Source organism: Pyrgilauda ruficollis, unplaced genomic scaffold, assembly GCF_017590135.1.
Source record: "Pyrgilauda ruficollis isolate IOZ18807 unplaced genomic scaffold, ASM1759013v1 scaffold1, whole genome shotgun sequence".
Taxonomy (NCBI): domain Eukaryota; kingdom Metazoa; phylum Chordata; class Aves; order Passeriformes; family Passeridae; genus Pyrgilauda; species Pyrgilauda ruficollis.
This window is the reverse complement of record NW_024508100.1, coordinates 1,133,843-1,153,850: the sequence shown is the minus strand read 5'-3', so window position 1 is coordinate 1,153,850 and position 20,008 is coordinate 1,133,843. Positions and strand designations below refer to the sequence as shown.

General features: G+C 45.2%; 2 protein-coding genes across 7 annotated transcripts in view; one reads left to right on the top strand and one right to left on the bottom strand.

Annotated features, from left to right (window-relative positions):
* Positions 1-562: 562 nt before the first annotated feature.
* On the top strand, positions 563-3,058 carry MRPL35 (mitochondrial ribosomal protein L35). Its single transcript, XM_041481613.1, has 4 exons — positions 563-646; positions 730-880; positions 2,325-2,469; positions 2,705-3,058. The coding sequence occupies exons 1-4, from the start codon at positions 613-615 to the stop codon at positions 2,891-2,893; spliced, it is 519 nt and encodes a 172-aa protein (XP_041337547.1). The 5' UTR covers positions 563-612; the 3' UTR covers positions 2,894-3,058.
* Positions 3,059-3,871: 813 nt separating this feature from the next.
* Positions 3,872-20,008, bottom strand: part of REEP1 (receptor accessory protein 1) — a 68,462-nt gene continuing 52,325 nt past the window's right edge. For 3 of the 6 annotated variants that reach the window (XM_041461207.1, XM_041461300.1, XM_041461474.1), the window contains 2 exons: positions 9,819-9,958; positions 3,872-7,802 (listed from right to left, as the gene is read on the bottom strand). In XM_041461207.1, the coding sequence (XP_041317141.1) occupies positions 7,731-7,802; positions 9,819-9,958 (212 nt within the window). In that variant the 3' untranslated portion in view covers positions 3,872-7,730. Of the gene's footprint in view, positions 7,803-9,818; positions 9,959-13,909; positions 14,049-16,182; positions 19,378-20,008 lie in introns of those variants that run through there. The other 3 variants (XM_041461559.1, XM_041461642.1, XM_041461388.1) reach the window with 3 other exon arrangements.

Here is a 20,008-nt window from a genome sequence, read left to right as displayed (position 1 = left end):
GTAACACAGCACATTTTATAGCGTTTATCAACAATTTACAGCTGTAACCTTTCACAGCTCGCTCATAAACCTTCTCTCGCTCAGAGCACTCAGGAGCCATTTTTATCTCATCCTTCAACCAGTCCGGCCAGGCTTCTGAAGAGAAAAAAATCAGAATACACCAGTAATGCGCACAAACAATGAGTTAAATCCACCTGGCGCGTTTTGTAGGAGACTTTACTAACAGATCCCCGGGGGCGGAGGCTCGGTGTGTGCCGGTCCCTAAAGGAGACGGCTGCGCGGGGGGAAGGAGCGGGAGCGGGGCGGACGAGGAGGACCCGGGGGCTGTGAGGGATCCCGAGTCCGGTGCGGAACCATGCTCCGCTGCGGGATCCCGAGTCCGGTGCGGAACCATGGCTCCGCTGCGGGATCCCGACTCCGGTGGGGGGCCCCGGCTCCGGTGTGAGATCCGCAGTCCGGTGCGGGATCCCGGCTCCGGTGTGAGATCCCCAGTCCGGTGCGGGATCCCGGCTCCGGTGTGAGATCCCCAGTCCGGTGCGGGATCCCGGCTCCGCTGCGGCCGCCGCCCCCGTGGGCGGGACGCGGCGCGGCCCCGCCCGGCGCAGCGTGGCCATGGCTATGGCGGCGGCCCGCGGGGCCCTGGCGGGTCGGTACCGGGGCGGTTTCGGTGTCGGGGCTGGGGGTGTCTGGCTGGGATGTTTGTGCTGAGGCTCTCCCGTGTCCCCGCAGGGATCCTGCGGCGCTGGGCTCCCCGCGCGCTCCCGCTCGGCGGCCCCTCCGCCCGGTGCGTGGGGCGCGGACCGGCCCCGGCCCCGCTCTGGACCCCGCGGCTGCTGAGCGAGAACCGGCCCCGGGCAGGGACCCCCTCGGTGCTCAGCAGGTGCGGCTACGCGGCTTCTCCCTCGTGCGAAAAACCCTTAAAAGGGACATACACGTGTGTGTATATATATATATAAAATATATATATATATATATATACACGTATATATATACAGATATACACGGATGCGTTTCTCTCTATATATGTTATATATATGTACTTAATATATATTTCTATTTGCATACCTTATATATTTTAGATGCATGATATTGTTTCATATCAATATAAATAATTTGAAATACGATATATTTCAAATATGTGTGTATATATATGTATATAACTATATTTTATGTTAAAATGTGTTTATACATAAATACATTTAGGAATATATATTTTATTCCGCTACATATGCATTACATAATATGTAATATACTGTGGAATTATTATGTATCCTATAACATGTACAATTTATCATCGTGTGTATTAATATTATATTGTTAATATAGTCTATGTTATATTTAATAATATAATATGTAGTATTATATTACATATGCAATATGGGTAGTATATATGTTGAAATTCCTCCATATATATATATTAATATTGTAGAATCATAGGTTGGAAAAGACCTCTAAGATCATCAAGTCCAACCCTTACTCCAGCACTGCCAAGGCCAGCACTAAATCGTGTCCTCAAGTGCCACATCTGCACAGATTTTACATCCCTCCAGGGATGGAGACCTGTCCATTGCCCTGGGCAATCTCTGCCAGTGCTTGACAACCCCTTCTGTGAAGAAAGTTTTCCCTGGAGTCAATCTAAACCTCCCCTGGCAAAACTTTCTCTTTTCCTGTTGCTTCTTGGGAGAAGAGACTGACCTCATTCCCCATATATATATAAACAACATACAGAGATAGACAGACAGACAGACATATGTATAATATTTAGATTTCAGTCTGACACTCTTGGGCACCTTTTCACTCTGCAGTGGGTCTGTGTTAGCCCCAAAGCTTCCCACTTCAGTCACCATTAATGCTTGAAGCAGAAGGTAAATTAGGATACTCTTTGTAGCCATATTTTACAATTAGTCTTGTAATCACTACAGTTTCTCTTGCTGCTCATGGGTGTTGGACTAGATGATTTATGAGGTCCTTTCCAACTGAAACTATTTTGTGACTAATATTGTAAAAGTAATTTCTGAATCCAAGTAACAGCTGAATATTGGCTTCTGAGTGTTTGACTGCTTTTAGTAGATTAAGAAAAGGTGCTCTGTGTGGAATAATAAGTTTGAGCTGAATTTTGACAAGAGTCCAGCCCTGCCATTGTTATTCTACACCCATTAGATGCTGTGCTATAATATTAGATGAGTCCTTGTTACCCTTCAAACAAGCCCCAGCTCTTCTGATCTCCCTGTGTGTGATAAAGGCAGTGATTTCTTTTAGAAAAAGGTGTTTCATTCCTGTTCTGTTTTCCTCTTCACCCTGGGGTTGGTTTGGTTTTTTTTTAGTGTCACACCTCTGCTTCCAAGTTTACTCCAGCAGCCAGCGAGGAGCCTCACCTACTGCAGCCTACGGAAAGGGAAGAGGAAAAGTGTGAAAGCTGTGGTCAAAAGGTTCCTCCGGCTGCACAACGGCCTCTGGGTCAGGAGAAAGGTGAGGTTTTTTGGATAATGAGAGCCTGTTCTTTACAGTCAGGCTAAAGTGTTATTGTTTTCCTTCACTTGGAGGGCAGTGGCTGATGGGGAAGTTAAAAAAAGCTCTGTGGAGAGACTCCCATTTTCCTGACGAGGGGAATTTATCCAGGGTTGCTGAGCAGGTGGCTGTGTTTGTGCATTTGCAGTGAGCTGCTAAGAAGTGGGGTTTTTTGGTGTGTGTTTTCTCCTGACAGTCTGGTTACAAGAAGAAGCTGTGGAAGAAGTCAGCTGCCCAGAAGAAGCGTTTGAGGGAGTTGGTGTTGTGCACGAGGACACAGTGTAAGCTCCTGGATAAAATGACCACTTCCTTCTGGAAAAGAAGGAACTGGTACGTTGATGACCCCTTCCAGAAGTACCACGACCGCACGAACCTCCGAGTGTAGAAATCTTGGGTTTGCACATCTCTGGGAAAGGGGCAGTGGTCGTGTGCCACGGTCTGGCTTTTGGAACATACATCTGAACTGCCTGTGCTTTTTCAAATAAACGTGCATATCATCTGAGCAGAATTATGGGAATCAGTGCCCACAATAAAGGAATACTCGAATTTATCTTCATCTGCTGTTTGTTTTACTTAGCAGAGGTCAGGCTGGTCACCTACACATTCTGATGTCTGGTGGCTTCCTGTGATTGTCACGGAGGAATACACTAAACAGTACTAAAAGTGAATAATTCAACATACTTAATCTTATTTTTTAAAAATAAATATGTTTAAATAACCCCAAAATCTATTTTTCTGTATCCATACTAAGTGGTGGCTCACTGAATGGAGTCTTCTGGGGAAGAGGAAGAAGGAGAGCAGGGTCCATCTTAGCATTGTTGCCTGTCACAATAACACATTATTGCCCTGTGTCTATGCTGGAAAGTGTAGGGGGAAAAAAAAAAACCCAAACCAGAGTTTCATAGCTACATGCTGATTTTATGACTGATTTTAAAATGTTTTGGCCACCAGCTTTCATTACAATACTCACATTTTGTGTCCTCTGTTGGTTTTTTAATAGTAGAATCTATTCTTTGTGTCCTGCACAACATCCTCAAGCAGACAAGTCAGAGTAATTTCTTGTTTATTCATACTTCATACTGCACATTCCTGGTCACACATAAATGGAACAAACCCAAGGGTTTATCATGGGGTCTGTTTGGAGTGACCAGATCATCTACACCCTGTTTTTGCTAAGGGTTGGATCAGATGTTTTCTCTACAAAGCTGATACTCCAGAAAGTGTATGAAAGCAGTACTTTAAAGCATTCCCTGATCACCCATTTTTGAGCAGACAGTCCCTGGTTATCAGCCCCAGAGCTGCCTGTACAGCAGAGGTGGTTTGCTGTACAAGGCTGTAGCATTGCAATGAATTCACTAGTTACTCAGAGTGTTCAGTAGCTGTATTTTGTTCTTTTTCCAGTTCATGATACAGAAAGTTCTGAAGGACATGCAGCACTTAGTGAATACATCTATATACAGTCAGCCAGAATTCAGATAAAAATAATACAGCGATCAAAGTGATTATTCTGGCCTGCCAGATACATTGAACAGACTAAAGATGTTTGGTTTTGTTTTTTGTTCTTTTTTTTTTAATAAAGAAAAGATTAAGACTTTATTCAAGATGTATATCAAGCAGTATAACAAAACCAGCAAAACATCAACCTTTGGAATACTGTTGTAATGGCCGTCCTTGTGAGGCATCAAGTGTACCATTGTATCACAGACCTTTTCTACCCATCACAGGAAAGAAATCACACCAAGTGCACAATTATGAGCCTTAAATAGTTTGTCTAAACGCAAATCCCGACGTCTTCTCTGCTAGTTCAAATGTGCTGGATGCAAAACAGGTACCTGAAACTAACAGCAAAAGGGAGACTGTGGGTGAGGAGCACAAGGGTTCACCACGACACGAGGACTCGCCAGCAGCCAGAGGCAGCAGGTTGTTTACAGGAGGAGCATTGTCTCCAAGCAGCTTTCTCCCTCCTAGCAGGAATAAATTGCCTGGTTCTCTTTCCTTCTGTGCTGGGTTTGCACTTCCACAAGGTTTTTAGGTTGATTCATTCCAGGGTGACAGGGACACACGTGAAGTCTTTTTTTGATGGGATCCTGATTCAGCAGTTGGTGATGCTGGAGCTGCGCTGATGCTGACCCCTACGGCAGGAGAGGAGGCACAGAGGGGAGCACTGGGCTGCTCCAGGCTTATCTCTTCATAACTGCATGAGTTTATGGTAAACTGGGGAGGTCATTCACAGGCCTGTCTATTACAGACCACCTCCAGCTGCAGTTTCCCTTCCCTCAGCCTCAATTTTGTGTGCTTAAAATAATGCATATTTCACTGGAGCCTTGAGCTGGGTAAAAGCTGTTTCCTAGGGCTGGCCTGTTCTCTTCAGAGTTCCACTCTCTCAGCCCTCTCTGAGACATCAGGAGGCCTGCCCTACAGGACTGATGGTAGGGGCCAGCTGCCTGAAAGGCCCCAAAACTGGGCTTTTTAAACTGAGCCAGATCTATTTTAAACCATCAGCTGGAAGATTGCTCGATTTTAGGAGTGGAGATCTGGAAGTGCTCAGTCAACCTGCATACTCAGAGCTGGAACGGGAAGGGAGCTGAGAACTGCTCCTTTCCAACACATGTCTAGAAAGCATCCATCCATCCATCCATCCATCATCCATCCATCCATCCATCCATCCATCCATCATCCATCCATCATCCATCCATCCATCCATCCATCCATCCATCCATCCATCCATCCAGCCTCTCTCCTCTGCGGGTCCTGCACACCCCGGTTTGCCAGGAGGGGTCAGCAGCAGCGCAGGAAGGCGAATCACCAAACCGGGCTCGCTCCTTGGCAGAGGCTCCAGAGAAAAGCTGGAACAAAAGGCTTCACGGGTGGTGTTTATCCGGAACGAACACAGCAGCTGTGACACCGAACTGACAGGCTGGGGGCAGCCCCTGCTAACAACCTGTGCGAGGAAGGTGAGGAATCAAAGCGAGTGGCTGCTCTCGTCTGTACAGAGCACTGAGCACAAGGAGCACGAGGTCAGGCATTCACATGTCTGTCTATCTATATGCAAATATACAGCTCCGTTGATCATACATTTTTTTCTTTTCCAGAGATATGAAAAGGTTTATTTTTCTCATTTATACAGTGAATGTTTTGAGAGATATAAGGCAACTCCCTTGTCAACATTTCACCTCAGCACTTAAGAAATGCTAAACAGTCAAGTTTACAGTAAAACAGCAGATTAGACGCACATTAAATAGTTTTAGTGAGAATCAATGTTAATACAGCATGTCTGAGATTAGAACTTGTCAGATGTTATGCAGCTCTATGTTGTTTGGGTTATTTGGCATAATTGAGTGCAAACTTGTCAGCTTCTTTTTTATCTTACAGCAGCCCATTGCATAGCAGGGAAACATGGCTTGCTTGCAACAGGATTTTATTTTCTGCTAACTGCAGGCAGTTTTCCTATTTCTTTTTAATGTTAGCCAAAATAAATCAAATAAACTCTAAAGCTGCTTAGAAGTAAAATACATAAGCTTAGCTTCTCAAAGCTTTTGCTGAGTATCTTCCAGGGACCGACTCTTCTTTAACTGCTCTTTAGACAGGTTTGTTTGGGTTTTTTTTAAACTTACTTTCTGAAGAATTTTTCAAAATTTGCAAAATATGACTGAATCAGCACATGAAAATAAAATTCTCAGGTAATGAGGCCAAATACTGTGGCAGACACAGGAAACACCTGCTTGCTTTTTCCATTTCCTAGCCAGGTCACATAAACATTTCTGTGCGCACGTAATTTATTTCTTTCTTCCCCACACATGTAGGAAGCTGTGGGAGTGACCTCAGGGACCCACCAGATGAGCAGCTGGGATATGGATGCACACCTGGCAGAGAAATGGTTTCAAAGCCCACTTCAGAGTTATCTCTGAGCCTGGCACACTCCAGCTGGCTTTTGGCACCCTGGGCTGCTGCACCTGAGCCAGATGAACAGTGACACCATCGAGCCCCTGTGCTGATCCACTGGTGATGGCACATCCTACATAATGCTAAATCCTCTTCTAGTCTATGTGACAGGTCTGAGAGCAAACACAAAGGGTCACGTAATTAACTTATGTGTGAATCTCACATGCTCAACACTTACAAGAGACACCAACTTGAAGCACAAATACACAAACCCTACCATGTCTTCCTCTTCTTTTATATTTCCCATTTATATATGGATACAAATAAACCACTCCATCTGGTTCTTGTGGTTCTAACCAAACTCCATGCTACAGGAGAAACTCCAGGCTTCAAAAAGCAGCTCAGACCCAGCACCCTCCTCTGCTCATGCAAGCAGAACAGCAGCCCCTCAGCAGCAGAGCAGAGTGCTGGGACTGGCACTGTTGCAGCAGGGGAGAAAGGTGTGTTTTCCCTTGGAAATGCATCACTAAAGCAATTCTAATTTCTGTTGCTGCAGCTTGCTTAAGCCTGGCTTGCTCACACTTTAAAACTCACAGTAGAACATTGGCCACAAATGGTGGGATTTAGTTCTTCTATGCATCATTTTCCATAAAATACTCTCCTGGCTCAGGCTGATCGAAATTAGGACTCTCCCTTCATTACATCATTGAAACAATTTTTTTTTCTCTTGCACATCTCTTCCTCATCCTCTGTAAGTGGTTCTGTCTCTGTGGGTTTAGCACAATGGTTTTCTCAGAACATGTGATTTACTTGCAGAAAAACGCAGTTGCAGCTCAGCTTTTGCTAACAAATCTTGGACATTTTGTACAGTCAGAGTACTTTGACATTTGTTACATCATTCACAGTCTTGAGGAGGAAGGGAGGAAAGAGAAATCCATGGGTTCTGCAAATCCACTTCATCCATGATAAAGCCATAAATAAATACACTGTCAATGTAGCATCATGAGTAACTGATTATTGTTGTTTCCTCTGGGCATTCACAGAGCAAGAGCTATGCAGACACAAATGAAACTGTAAATGTACACTGTGGGTGGGTGCACACTCTGCAAACCAAACCAGGACCCCTCACCTGCAGGTGCCTGCCAGACTGTCCTACCCACGTCAGGGACAAACAGCAGCGTGCCACAGAAGGATGCGGAGAGAGGAGGAGAAAGGCCATGTCTACAGTGCTGTGATCAAAGCACATCCATCCCACTGCTGCTTCCTACGTTATGAACGAGTAGCTCTTTAAGGCAGAAGAGAGACATTCTGTGGATCTTGGTGCTATTGGCTCATTGCACTCACATTGTTTCAGTGGCAGAGGACGAGGTACTTTTCTTCCTGAAGCGAGGTCTAAGAGTCCTAGGCGGTGCCTGCAGAGAAACAAGACAAAACTTCAGACGCATAGTAGGAAACATTTTTTTTTTCCTTACAACTCACCCATCTTTGTGGGACCTCTGTGGCAAGGATGCTGTTCCATGCATGAAGTAATGCAGAAGTTTTGGCCATGAAGATCAGTTGTGAATGGCCAGCTGTGGACTAATCTCTTTAAGAAACCTGTTGTACACCCAGGTTACATCAACACATTTCCCTCTGGTGCTTGGTTACAAGTGTGGCTAAAGATTGCTAATAACTCAACAGTTGAAAGAGCCAGGTCAAACTGGTGCCATTTACAGCAGCTCATGGATCTAGAGATCAAACTGGTGACAAGAGCCAGTTCTGGTGTCTCCCAGCCCATCCTGCCCTGCCCAACCCATCCACAGCTCCTTGGAAGGTACAGCTCATGGCATTACAAAGCTTAAGGGTTTCCCAAGGTGGAACACACCAGGCTTGTAATTCTCATGAGGTAGAACTCCTTAAAATCACCCTCTTGCTTGGGAAAGAGGCCAGACAAAATCTGTTGAAATTATTTTAGAAACCAGCTATTGGAATTCTGCCTTGTAGTCAGCTGGTGCAGAGCTTTCACAAGGAGCCCTGACTGCCCAGGAGGAGGCAGACCGACTCCATGAATTTGGTTTCCTGTGGTTAACTCTGTTCTCCAGACTCAGACATTAGTTAGGCCAGCAAAAAATGAAAGAAAAAGCCCTAATCTGCAGAGCCTACTTGTCTCAGAAGAGTTCTGGTGTGGCATTGTGTCTCATGAGCTTCACAACAAGAAATGGTTATCAGATGTTGTAACAGGGCATGGACTCTCAGTGTGGAGGCCTGTCACTGCATCAAGTAGCACTGCAAGGTGTGGTAGGCTCTTCTACTCCATTTGCACAAACATCCAAAGCCTTGTTTTCTTAATAGCATTAACCCATATTTACCTGTAAGGGCCTGACAGGACCAAAGCAAAGACTTTTCTGTTTTACAGGACTTTCAAAACCAAGACCATGCCATGTTTCTGCGCTCCCATGATGCAGCAAAGTATAACTATTCATATAGACAAGGGACTGCAGCACGGTGAGGTTTTGTTTAGACTCCACCTAAATCTCCATTTTTTCTAGCTTGACCATAAACCAAAGTACTTTTTCACAGAGATGGGATTAATCCAACATTTCACCCCATCTTCCAAGCCTGAAATCTTACCCCAGGTCCGTGCAGTGAATCCCCAACAGCACAACAGATCTGGATGGGATGGCTGTGCCCAGAAAGCACAGCTGGAGCAGAGGTGAGGAGCAAAACTGCTATGCACAGCAGCAATGGATCCCACACCACACCTGGCTCCACAGCTGCTGGCTCAGAGGAGCTCTCTGTAAACCAGGAACCCAGGGACACAGCCAGACAACTTGAGCAGCACCTCCTGCAGCTTGGGACGAGGCTGCTCTTGGGGAAACCATGTGGCTCTTAAAGCAAAGCTGTCATTAACTGCACGGCCAAGGCTCTTAAACGGGGCATGAACAGCTCTGCCTCCTTTGGGAGGCCACTGGACAGCTCTGGGAGTAGCTGGAGGGGCTGCACCTTTCCATGGCTAGAACAGAGCAGCCCAGGCTTTGGTGAAAGCCCCCCCAGGTAGGAGAGCCCAGCAGAAGGGATTGCAGCAGCTGACCAAACCACACTGCTCTGCTCCCTCACACTGAGCCAAGGGAAGGAGGGAACCAGCTCAGCTTCCCACGGGTGGAGATCTCAGCTGCTGGCTGTGGCTCCATCCACCCTGCCCAGATCTTCAAGGAGTCTTTGCCTACAGCATCTCCCACAGAGGTTTTTACTTCCTCCATAATAAAATGTTGCTAAAATTTTGACAAATCAGGGTGAGATCTGCATTTCCTTTAGTTCTTTTGTTTCCAGGAAGCAACTTAAAGGGTATTTAGTGAGTTTAGACCAAAGACAGGTGTTTGTTCAGTTGAAGATTCCAGCTGAAGAATCAAGGAATGTCAGAAGGAGAAGCCTTGACAATATGGAAGTACCTCAAGGGGTTGATCCTTCTTTTTGGGCCTTTTGTTCAGGGATGCACAATCGTTCTCTTCATCATCTGAGAACACTGAGCCTTTTGTTTCACAGTTTGTCTCAGGTGGCTTCTCATACCTAATGTCCACACTTATTTCACCTATTTAACACAGCCATTTGCAGCCTAAATGTGAAGACACGGGATGAGGAAATCAGTGATGGTTTGATTACACAAACGTCACTCACTGCAAAGCCATGCATCTTCCAGGGATTAATAGACAGAAGGGCCACACATCACACTCTAATAATAGCAGCTGTGGGGTTAGAAATCAGTAGGCTCTTGTTTACAAAGCCATTATAAAGTCTATTTTGATTATTTTACACAGAATTGAGACTAAATTCACAGCTTTTGATGTTTGGGAGGTTGACACTATAAAGAGATTTTTTTGTTTGTTTGCTCAGGGATAAATAAAATAACTGATTTCTTGAATTGCTGGTTCCATCCATAGCTCCTGCATCTACTGCTTCCTCTAGAAGACTCCAAATGGGTGTTGAAGTCCTCTGGTGAGCACTGAGACCTGCCTGGGATGCAGAAATAGGAAACACAGCAGCACTTACAGACTTGAAACTGAGTGGTCAAGGCAAGCACTCAGTCTGAGATCCACTGAAGTTTTCAAAAAGCTTCACCAGGCATTGAATGGACCCTCATCAAGTGGGAGTGTTGCTGGAAAACCAGTGCAGGGCAAAGTCTCTCTTCTGTCACTCTGGAGTAAATGTGGTGGAGCATTATCTCTGCTGATGTTCCTGAAGGCAGTTTATGACCTCATAACTTCAAACCACAAACACTTGGTGGTTCTTACCCTTGGAATTTATGGCACAATCTTTGTGGGACTGGTTGTGTTACACAACACAATCCATTTGCTGCCTAAATACACACAGTAAATGAGACAGTATTTTTAATGACCAGCCCAAAGCAAGAGGTACAGAAGAGGAAACTCAACATGACCAAGTTTCCTGCTCTTACCAGCAGGGCTGGAGGTTCCTCTGTTTAATTGAGAAGGCTTTTTTGATTCCAAAACATGGTAGCAGGGGAACTATTTGTTTAAGTGGCACTAATCAGAATTACTGGGTCTATACTTTGTTGCATGAACATACATAGAAATAATGCTCTGTGCTTCTTGTCTCAGCCTGACTGTAAGAGTCTGCTGGACCAAAGACTGAACCCCAAAGACTGAAACCAAAGAGGACTCTTAAACATCTAATACTTACTAATCCCTCTTGATTCTTAAAGCCCAAAATAAATGAGTTCTTCGACAGCTCTTCCAGTAGGGTAACAGACAGAGGGGAAATGATTTGGCTACAGCAACACCACGAGTCACGAGCAGTCACTGGGGCTCTCCCCAGTGCAGATTAAAGTCAGCAGCTAATCAGTCTCAGCCACAGGATGCAGCTGCTGCTCGAGACAGCAGCCTGTGCACACCATCATCCTCTGCCCACTGACCCTGTGCTTCTACCCCTTTATCACCATTCACATGGGCAGGCTGGAAGACACCACTGCAGGTTTTCAGGAAGAGCTGGAAGTTGACCTTTTCCCCAGCGGTACTGAAGATGTTGATAGTCACATTGCAGAGGGGCCAGGAATAATGCTGAAATGTTTTTGTTCTGTGTAGGACTGTAGTGTGAATACTGCACTGTAGGGAGAATTAAATGTTCTCTAGACCACATGGCAAAACAGTAGAGGAATGTTTTAGTTTACTATTTTATCCCTCCACTTGGGAAGTGATCTACCCAGGAGCAGCCTAGCTTAGATTCTCTTGGATGTGGAAGCTGTTCTTTGCTGCCTGCCTAAGCCAAATCAAAATTCAGTCAAGTTTAGTAGAAGTGGGTCAGAACTTCTTTTAATGGCCTCACTGAGGTTTGCACAGTGACCCAACAACACACCTCCAGCCATGTGCCAGTGAGAACAGACAGGGGCTTTCACCAGGAAAAAGGGCTTTGAATGGGACGGGATGGAGGGGTACTGGAGACCCAGAGTTGGGGTGGTCAGTGACCAGAGTGAGGAGACACTGGCTGCTGAGGCTGAGTGAACAGAATCATGACAATGTGCCATGCTGCCATTCCACGACCAGCCACTCCACTGGAAAAGGAGACAGAAGGAACTGTCAGCCTGATAATGCTCCTGTGAATCCCATGGCTTTGCAGCATACACTGCTTTCTTCATTACTGTTCTCTCTCTTAAATTAGATGCTGGGCAGAAAAGATACCCAGTGAGCTCTGCCACCCGTGTCACCTCCACAGCAGGCACAGTCTCCTGCAGGCTTTTCCATTCTCCCATCAGTCCAAGCATCACATCCATGTCCTGAAGCTGCTTCCACGAAGATCAAGAGGAGAGCTCAGCCTCCAAGCTGGTCCATACTGCTTTGATTCCTGCAGCTGAGTGGTCTGTAAAGTTCACTGGAAGTTGGGCTGATGCCCTTTTCTTCCCTGCTCCACGTCATTGTGAGTGGGACACTGAAAACCAGCCAAATGGGAAGCAGTTTAGCTTCAGCCTCACTGAACTGGAAAAAGCAAAATGGGCTCTCCTCGGCTTTTCCATTACTTTTCTGGCCATGGATGAGAAAAGATCTTTAATACACACGGCACTTTCCTTCAGACCTGGAACAAGAAGGGAGGACTCCCTGCCCATCCTGCCTTGGGATGGACATGTGTATTTTGAGCAGCCCAAGCTCATATTGATCTGCCAGCCTTTGTCCCACATTTGTGGAAGCATTCTGCTGTTCTGGGATAGCAGAGAACTCATCTCTGAAGAGCAGCTGCTGTGTGAGCCCCAGCTCTGAAATTGTTGTTTTTTGTAAATATGGTGATGATATGATAAAAAACTGATTTTCTGACACCAAGAGAGTGAGTAAAAGTGTAAAGTAGGGGTTAATCAGAAGAACAAACACACATGTGAGGAACTGCTGAGAAGGGAGATGGAGGTTTAAAGTGAATGAAAGGGTTCTGGATTTGTTACCAGAGAAGGTAAAGACTGAGGAGCACAACATTGCCAGGGCTGGAGCATGCATTTTGAGGACAGCACTTGGCCTTGGGTGACCTCCTGTGTGTTTCTAAGAGCCATTTTTATGATCTGAGGCTGCAGGGCCTCAGGTCACTATCAGATGTCCCCAAAGGAGCAGAGTCAGCAGTGTGTGCTGCTCCAGGGAACAGCCAACAACCCAGGGACTGTCACAGCCAGGAGGTGGCTGCGTAAAAACATGGATCATACACAGACCTTTGCCCTGGCTCTGTCTGGGAGCCTCTCACTCCCCATCCCAGGGTGGGCTGTGTTTTAGGTGTTACATTTAAGGCTCCACAGCTTTGTGTGAAGGGGCAGAAGTGGCAGATGGGCTGGTGTTCCAGGACTAAAGGTGCTGCTGCCTCTTGCAGCACCTTTTCAGTGCACAGACCAGATTACACTCCTCTCTACACTAAAGCAAGATAGAATCTGTTTACAGTCTAAGGAAATGGATTATTCCAGTCAATTCCCTTAATTCCAGTTCCTATCATTCCATCATAATTCCTCCCAAAGGAACTGATACAACCAACACATTGTGTGGGAAGCCCTGAAAATGGGCACATTTCAAGTTAAAGCAGACATTTGAGTGCTCTGCAGAGGTGGGACCTGAGCTGTTACTGCACCTCAAGGAACAACCCAGCACAGACCAGGAAATGTAGGGCCAGATCATTGCAATCTATGATTCAACAAGGCTAAGAAATTTCACTTGCAAAACTCTTTCTACAGCAGTATCTGGGATTCAGTAGTGTGCTGGTTCAGCAATCACTTTGGTTCAGACTCTGGTCCATGCTGCCATGTAAATCTGTAGCAAATTTCTGTGGATTTTCATGAGTACAACAGAAATCAGGACCTGGTCCACTTTAAGTGCAAGTGAACTTAACTTGCACTTTGATCTAGATCCTCTGACAAATCTGGACACTTAAGTACAGTTACAGTGGGAATCAGGCAACTTTGACATTGGACCTCCCCTTATTTTGCTAGGCACAGTATTTCCATCACTTGAATTCCTTGCAACAATGGGGAAAACCACAGTCACAGACTACACAAACCAAGAGGGAGGTATTGTATTCTTGTAATGGAAGGTAAAGTCACTCCAAAGTTAAGACTTTCCAGGGCATCATTCATGTAAAGAGGTTTGCACACCACTTAATAAGCACAGGAGAAGAGATATTTATTATACGATGGCCATCAGCTTCTTTCCCCTGCAACAAAGATAAATTCACCATCATTTCCAAAAGACATTGACCCAAGTCCTGTACTTCCCCAGCAGTTTTCATTGCCAAACCAAAGAGTTAGGAGCAGCCAACTACACCAGCACACACTGCCCAGGAGCCACCAAACAGAGGCAGACATCCTTTCCAAAGCTGGAGTCAAATGCAACCAAAGCAAACAAGCCTAATTACATCAACAAAGTCATCCGTTAATGAAAACACATCCCACAAATGAGTGAGTTGTTAAATGCTAGTCTATTCCAAACACCTTAGAGGAAAATTCATGCAATCTGTAACACTTACATCAGAGTCCCATAATATTTACATAGAGAAAAAGAAAGAATAAACTGTTAGGAGAAAACATTTGGGTGCAGAGGGGGAAGGAGCATTGTTTCAGAACACAGAAATATTCATCTTCGCTTTTATCATATCTGTCATTCAGCTGAAGTTTATTAAACAGTAATTAATGTTTTCACTTTCTGCTGGTACAATGCAAATGTACTTAAAAACTACTGATTTTCTGTGATTTTTTTTTCTTCCCTGAAGTAACCAAAATACGTCTGAAACTATTTTTAAATCCCAAAAAGAAAATCACAAATTGCTATTCAGAAATACCAGCGCAAAGTGATGCAAACCAGCCCTGTAAAAATTTGCTTCAGTATTTAGTAAAGGGAAATTTTAAGGAACAAAATGCCTAGAGCAACAGAAAATTGCTGTTTGTTCTTTAAGTTCAATAAGGTTAAAAGAAATCCTCTGAATAAGAGCTGGAAGCAAAACTGGCTAAGAACCAAAATAAAACCACCTACACCATTTAATTGAATTAGTTCAGAGATGTACAATCAGCCCCGTTGACATAAAGTCAATTAGTGTTTTTAAAGCACTTTCCACTGTAATAACTCATGTGCACTTCTGAGCATACCACAAAGAAAGGGTTGGATTCAGCTAATAGACCAATGAGGTGATTTATTTAAAGCACAATTAAGTGGATGTCCCATCGAGGTCCTTGGTGAGCTGCACTGCTGGTGGGTGTGATCTGTCACCTTGTGGAGCACAACCCTGCAGTGCACACCCAAACCTGACCCGTTCATCACAAATGTCCCTGCACATTTCTCACACTGCCTAAGGCTTCTGATCAGCATTTTAATATTAAATGCCCCCTCAAATACTTGCAGTCTCAACAATTCTCCTGATATACAGCTGATTCTCCAATTCATGAGAGATAGATTTATTCTCTGCAAGAATTAAAATGGTTTCTCCCTCTCAACCATGCCCCAGGTCTTTGCAACAGCACCTAAGAGACATTAGTTGAGAGAACACCACCAAACATATTTTGTTACTTCTTAAATGCCGGTCCCAAGCAAGACTTTTTAATACTGAGCAGCGTTTAAGCATTTGCCAGGCACTGCCAAAAGACAAACAGATATCCCTGGAGATTTTCACTCTGTTCTCTCTGAAAGGGAAAAAGAGCTCTTACATAATTGTACCATTGCTCCTGAATGCTGCAGCCTGACTTTCCACACAACACAAAGGAGATAAATCAGAAACTCGGGTTAAAACCTGGAAGGAGTTCCACCAGCAAAGGCCTGGCCAGGAACAAAAGCAAGAGGAGCTGGCATAGGAGCTGTCAAAAAGATGTGCTGGAGTACATCTGTCAAACAGGCTTGTGTTTTAGTGAAGCTGCCCAGAGGAGAGGAGGATGAATGTCCTGAATTGCATCAATGCTCTGTCATGTGCAGACTGTGAGGCCAGTGGGAGTGATCCAGCTGGGCAGGAAAGGGCTCTTCTGTGGAGCTTCAGCACAGAGAATCCCACCAGTGCTGACAGGGACAGTCCTGGTCCAGAGCAGAGCAGCCCATCAGCCCCCAGCCCATCACTGCTGACAGGGACAGTCCTGCTCTAGAGCAGAGCAGCCCATCAGCCCATCACTGCTGAGGCAGACATCCTTTCCAAAGCTGGAGTCAAATGCAACCAAAGCAAACAAGCCTAATTACATCAACAAAGTCATCCGTTAATGAAAACACATCCCACAAATGAGTGAGTTGTTAAATGCTAGTCTATTCCAAACACCTTAGAGGAAAATTCATGCAATCTGTAACACTTACATCAGAGTCCCATAATATTTACATAGAGAAAAAGAAAGAATAAACTGTTAGGAGAAAACATTTGGGTGCAGAGGGGGAAGGAGCATTGTTTCAGAACACAGAAATATTCATCTTCGCTTTTATCATATCTGTCATTCAGCTGAAGTTTATTAAACAGTAATTAATGTTTTCACTTTCTGCTGGTACAATGCAAATGTACTTAAAAACTACTGATTTTCTGTGATTTTTTTTTCTTCCCTGAAGTAACCAAAATACGTCTGAAACTATTTTTAAATCCCAAAAAGAAAATCACAAATTGCTATTCAGAAATACCAGCGCAAAGTGATGCAAACCAGCCCTGTAAAAATTTGCTTCAGTATTTAGTAAAGGGAAATTTTAAGGAACAAAATGCCTAGAGCAACAGAAAATTGCTGTTTGTTCTTTAAGTTCAATAAGGTTAAAAGAAATCCTCTGAATAAGAGCTGGAAGCAAAACTGGCTAAGAACCAAAATAAAACCACCTACACCATTTAATTGAATTAGTTCAGAGATGTACAATCAGCCCCGTTGACATAAAGTCAATTAGTGTTTTTAAAGCACTTTCCACTGTAATAACTCATGTGCACTTCTGAGCATACCACAAAGAAAGGGTTGGATTCAGCTAATAGACCAATGAGGTGATTTATTTAAAGCACAATTAAGTGGATGTCCCATCGAGGTCCTTGGTGAGCTGCACTGCTGGTGGGTGTGATCTGTCACCTTGTGGAGCACAACCCTGCAGTGCACACCCAAACCTGACCCGTTCATCACAAATGTCCCTGCACATTTCTCACACTGCCTAAGGCTTCTGATCAGCATTTTAATATTAAATGCCCCCTCAAATACTTGCAGTCTCAACAATTCTCCTGATATACAGCTGATTCTCCAATTCATGAGAGATAGATTTATTCTCTGCAAGAATTAAAATGGTTTCTCCCTCTCAACCATGCCCCAGGTCTTTGCAACAGCACCTAAGAGACATTAGTTGAGAGAACACCACCAAACATATTTTGTTACTTCTTAAATGCCGGTCCCAAGCAAGACTTTTTAATACTGAGCAGCGTTTAAGCATTTGCCAGGCACTGCCAAAAGACAAACAGATATCCCTGGAGATTTTCACTCTGTTCTCTCTGAAAGGGAAAAAGAGCTCTTACATAATTGTACCATTGCTCCTGAATGCTGCAGCCTGACTTTCCACACAACACAAAGGAGATAAATCAGAAACTCGGGTTAAAACCTGGAAGGAGTTCCACCAGCAAAGGCCTGGCCAGGAACAAAAGCAAGAGGAGCTGGCATAGGAGCTGTCAAAAAGATGTGCTGGAGTACATCTGTCAAACAGGCTTGTGTTTTAGTGAAGCTGCCCAGAGCAGAGGAGGATGAATGTCCTGAATTGCATCAATGCTCTGTCATGTGCAGACTGTGAGGCCAGTGGGAGTGATCCAGCTGGGCAGGAAAGGGCTCTTCTGTGGAGCTTCAGCACAGAGAATCCCACCAGTGCTGACAGGGACAGTCCTGGTCCAGAGCAGAGCAGCCCATCAGCCCCCAGTCCATCACTGCTGACAGGGACAGTCCTGCTCTAGAGCAGAGCAGCCCATCAGCCCATCACTGCTGACAGGACAGTTCTGCTCTAGAGCAGCCCATCAGCCCCAGTCCATCACTGCTGACAGGGACAGTCCTGCTCCAGAGCAGCCCATCAGCCCCCAGCCCATCACTGCTGACAGGGACAGTCCTGCTCTAGAGCAGAGCAGCCCATCAGCCCCAGTCCATCACTGCTGACAGGGACAGTTCCAGCTCAGAGGGCTCAGCCTGGCCTTCAGGCCCTGCAGAAATGCAGAAATGCACACTCCATGGCACCTGCAGGCCCCATTCTCCTGACACCTTCTCTCAGGGTGTCATCTAGGGAGCAGAATACTTGGACATTTGCACCACCAGCCTGTGCTCTCCTAAGAGCTGAGGAGGTTTCTGTGAGTCAGAGAGTGAAATAATTGAGTTTTACCTGCAAGAGCATTAATGCAACTGCTCCTGCCAAAAAGATTGCACCAAGGCTCTAAAGCAGCTTTTAATATCCCTGCTTGAGGAAAGACTTGACTATCTGCCCATTTAGATTATAAACTCTTTGGAAATGAGAACTGTTAATGATGGGACACTGAAACTGGCTACACTAAAGCTTGCACCAAGAGAAGATGAGTGCCAATAGCTCAAGGCAACTTAGTCCTAGCTAAACAAAATTAGATTCTTTCTTCCCCCAGCTTTTTGTGGCCTTGAAAAATCTTCACATGACGTAGTCAGCTCTCCAAGCTACCAAAGATGCACTTACAAAGGAGCATTTTAATGGCAGGCCACTGTCTGAGAGTGCATTAATGTATCTATTGCCTTGGAGACAGAGAAAGGGCAGCCTGTGGAGACAGAATGAACCCTCTATGACACAGAGCCTTGGCACATCCCTATTGACATGGTCTAAGGGACTGGATTATGCTGGAAGGGGGCAGGAATAGTAAAACAAGCCAATGTGAAAGACAGGGGATGCAATTTCAACAAGATCTAAATTACTTTGGGTTTAATTCATAAACATATTGGACTGATTGCTGCTTTAGCATCATTAAAAGACTGTTCTAAGATTACCTCATGACTGTTAAGCCCATAAGGATTCAGTGATTCTTTTTATAAATAACACTTTGGAATCAAATCCATAAAATAGGTTTAGGCTAAAATTAGAAGAGTTCTAATAAAATGCCCTGTGAATACAAGTGTTTCAACAGACACCACCTTAAACATGCTTCGTTGTCCTGCACAATGGCACACCCACCCAGAAAAGGAAGGGTAACAAATCAAATATGAGGGTGGGTTTGCCACCCACTCAGGGTGCAGGGAGGCTGTGCCAGGCTGGAACCATCAGGCTCCAAGCACAGGGCTCTGGCACCAGGTGCAGGGCTGTGGGAAGGCACAGGTGGCTGCAGCACGGTGGCAGCACTCTGATCCTTTAGTCTTTCTGCTGCTGTTTCCACGTTGATTAGTGTGCAAAATACACAAAAAGCACATGAGATGAGAAGAAAAGGAGTTACAAAGGTTTTTTTGCTTCTACCAACATGAGACACTGCCAGTCTGTAGTTCTTTTTTCTCCCCAGACAAGCTGCTTGGCAGTCCCATCCTCTGGCATGCCCAAATTGGAGTTCTCCCACTCCTTTCATCTGTCACTGGGAAAAAAATGCAGAAGTGACATGTCTGGGCTCTTAGCAACCGAGCTAACTGGCACAGCACTGAAAAGACCACTGGCAGCTAAACCATTCACTGCACTCCGACATTTGTAAACACAATAAATGCTGGGGACAGTGGGGACATTTTTCAAAAATGCTTCTGCCAGAGACTGTATCAGGGAGAGTCAGTTCAAGCCTATTTTGTCTTACCAGGGTCTGCTGCTGGAATTTACCACATACCCTATTCACCCCAAACACAAACATGCTCTCCACCAATGGAGAAACATGTGCCAATCCTTAGGGAACAGAGCAAAACAGCCCAGGGCTGGGCTGATGAGGTTCTGCTCTTGCTGCATTCCCAGTGGATTTACACCAGCACTGGGGGACATGGGGCAGAGGAGTTACTCTGCACAGCAAGGACATGGCACATCCTCTAGAAGAGAAATGAATGAAGATCTACTCCAGAGGAACAATCCCCATCCTTGGGTAACACAGGTCAGTATGGTGAGAAGCACTGAGATTCTTGCCATGAGCACACACACAGCTCCCACACCCGCTCACAGCCTGGCCTTCCCCTGCTTTGCCCCCCTGGTGTTAGGAAACCCAGTGAGCAAGAGCATCAGGAGCAAGC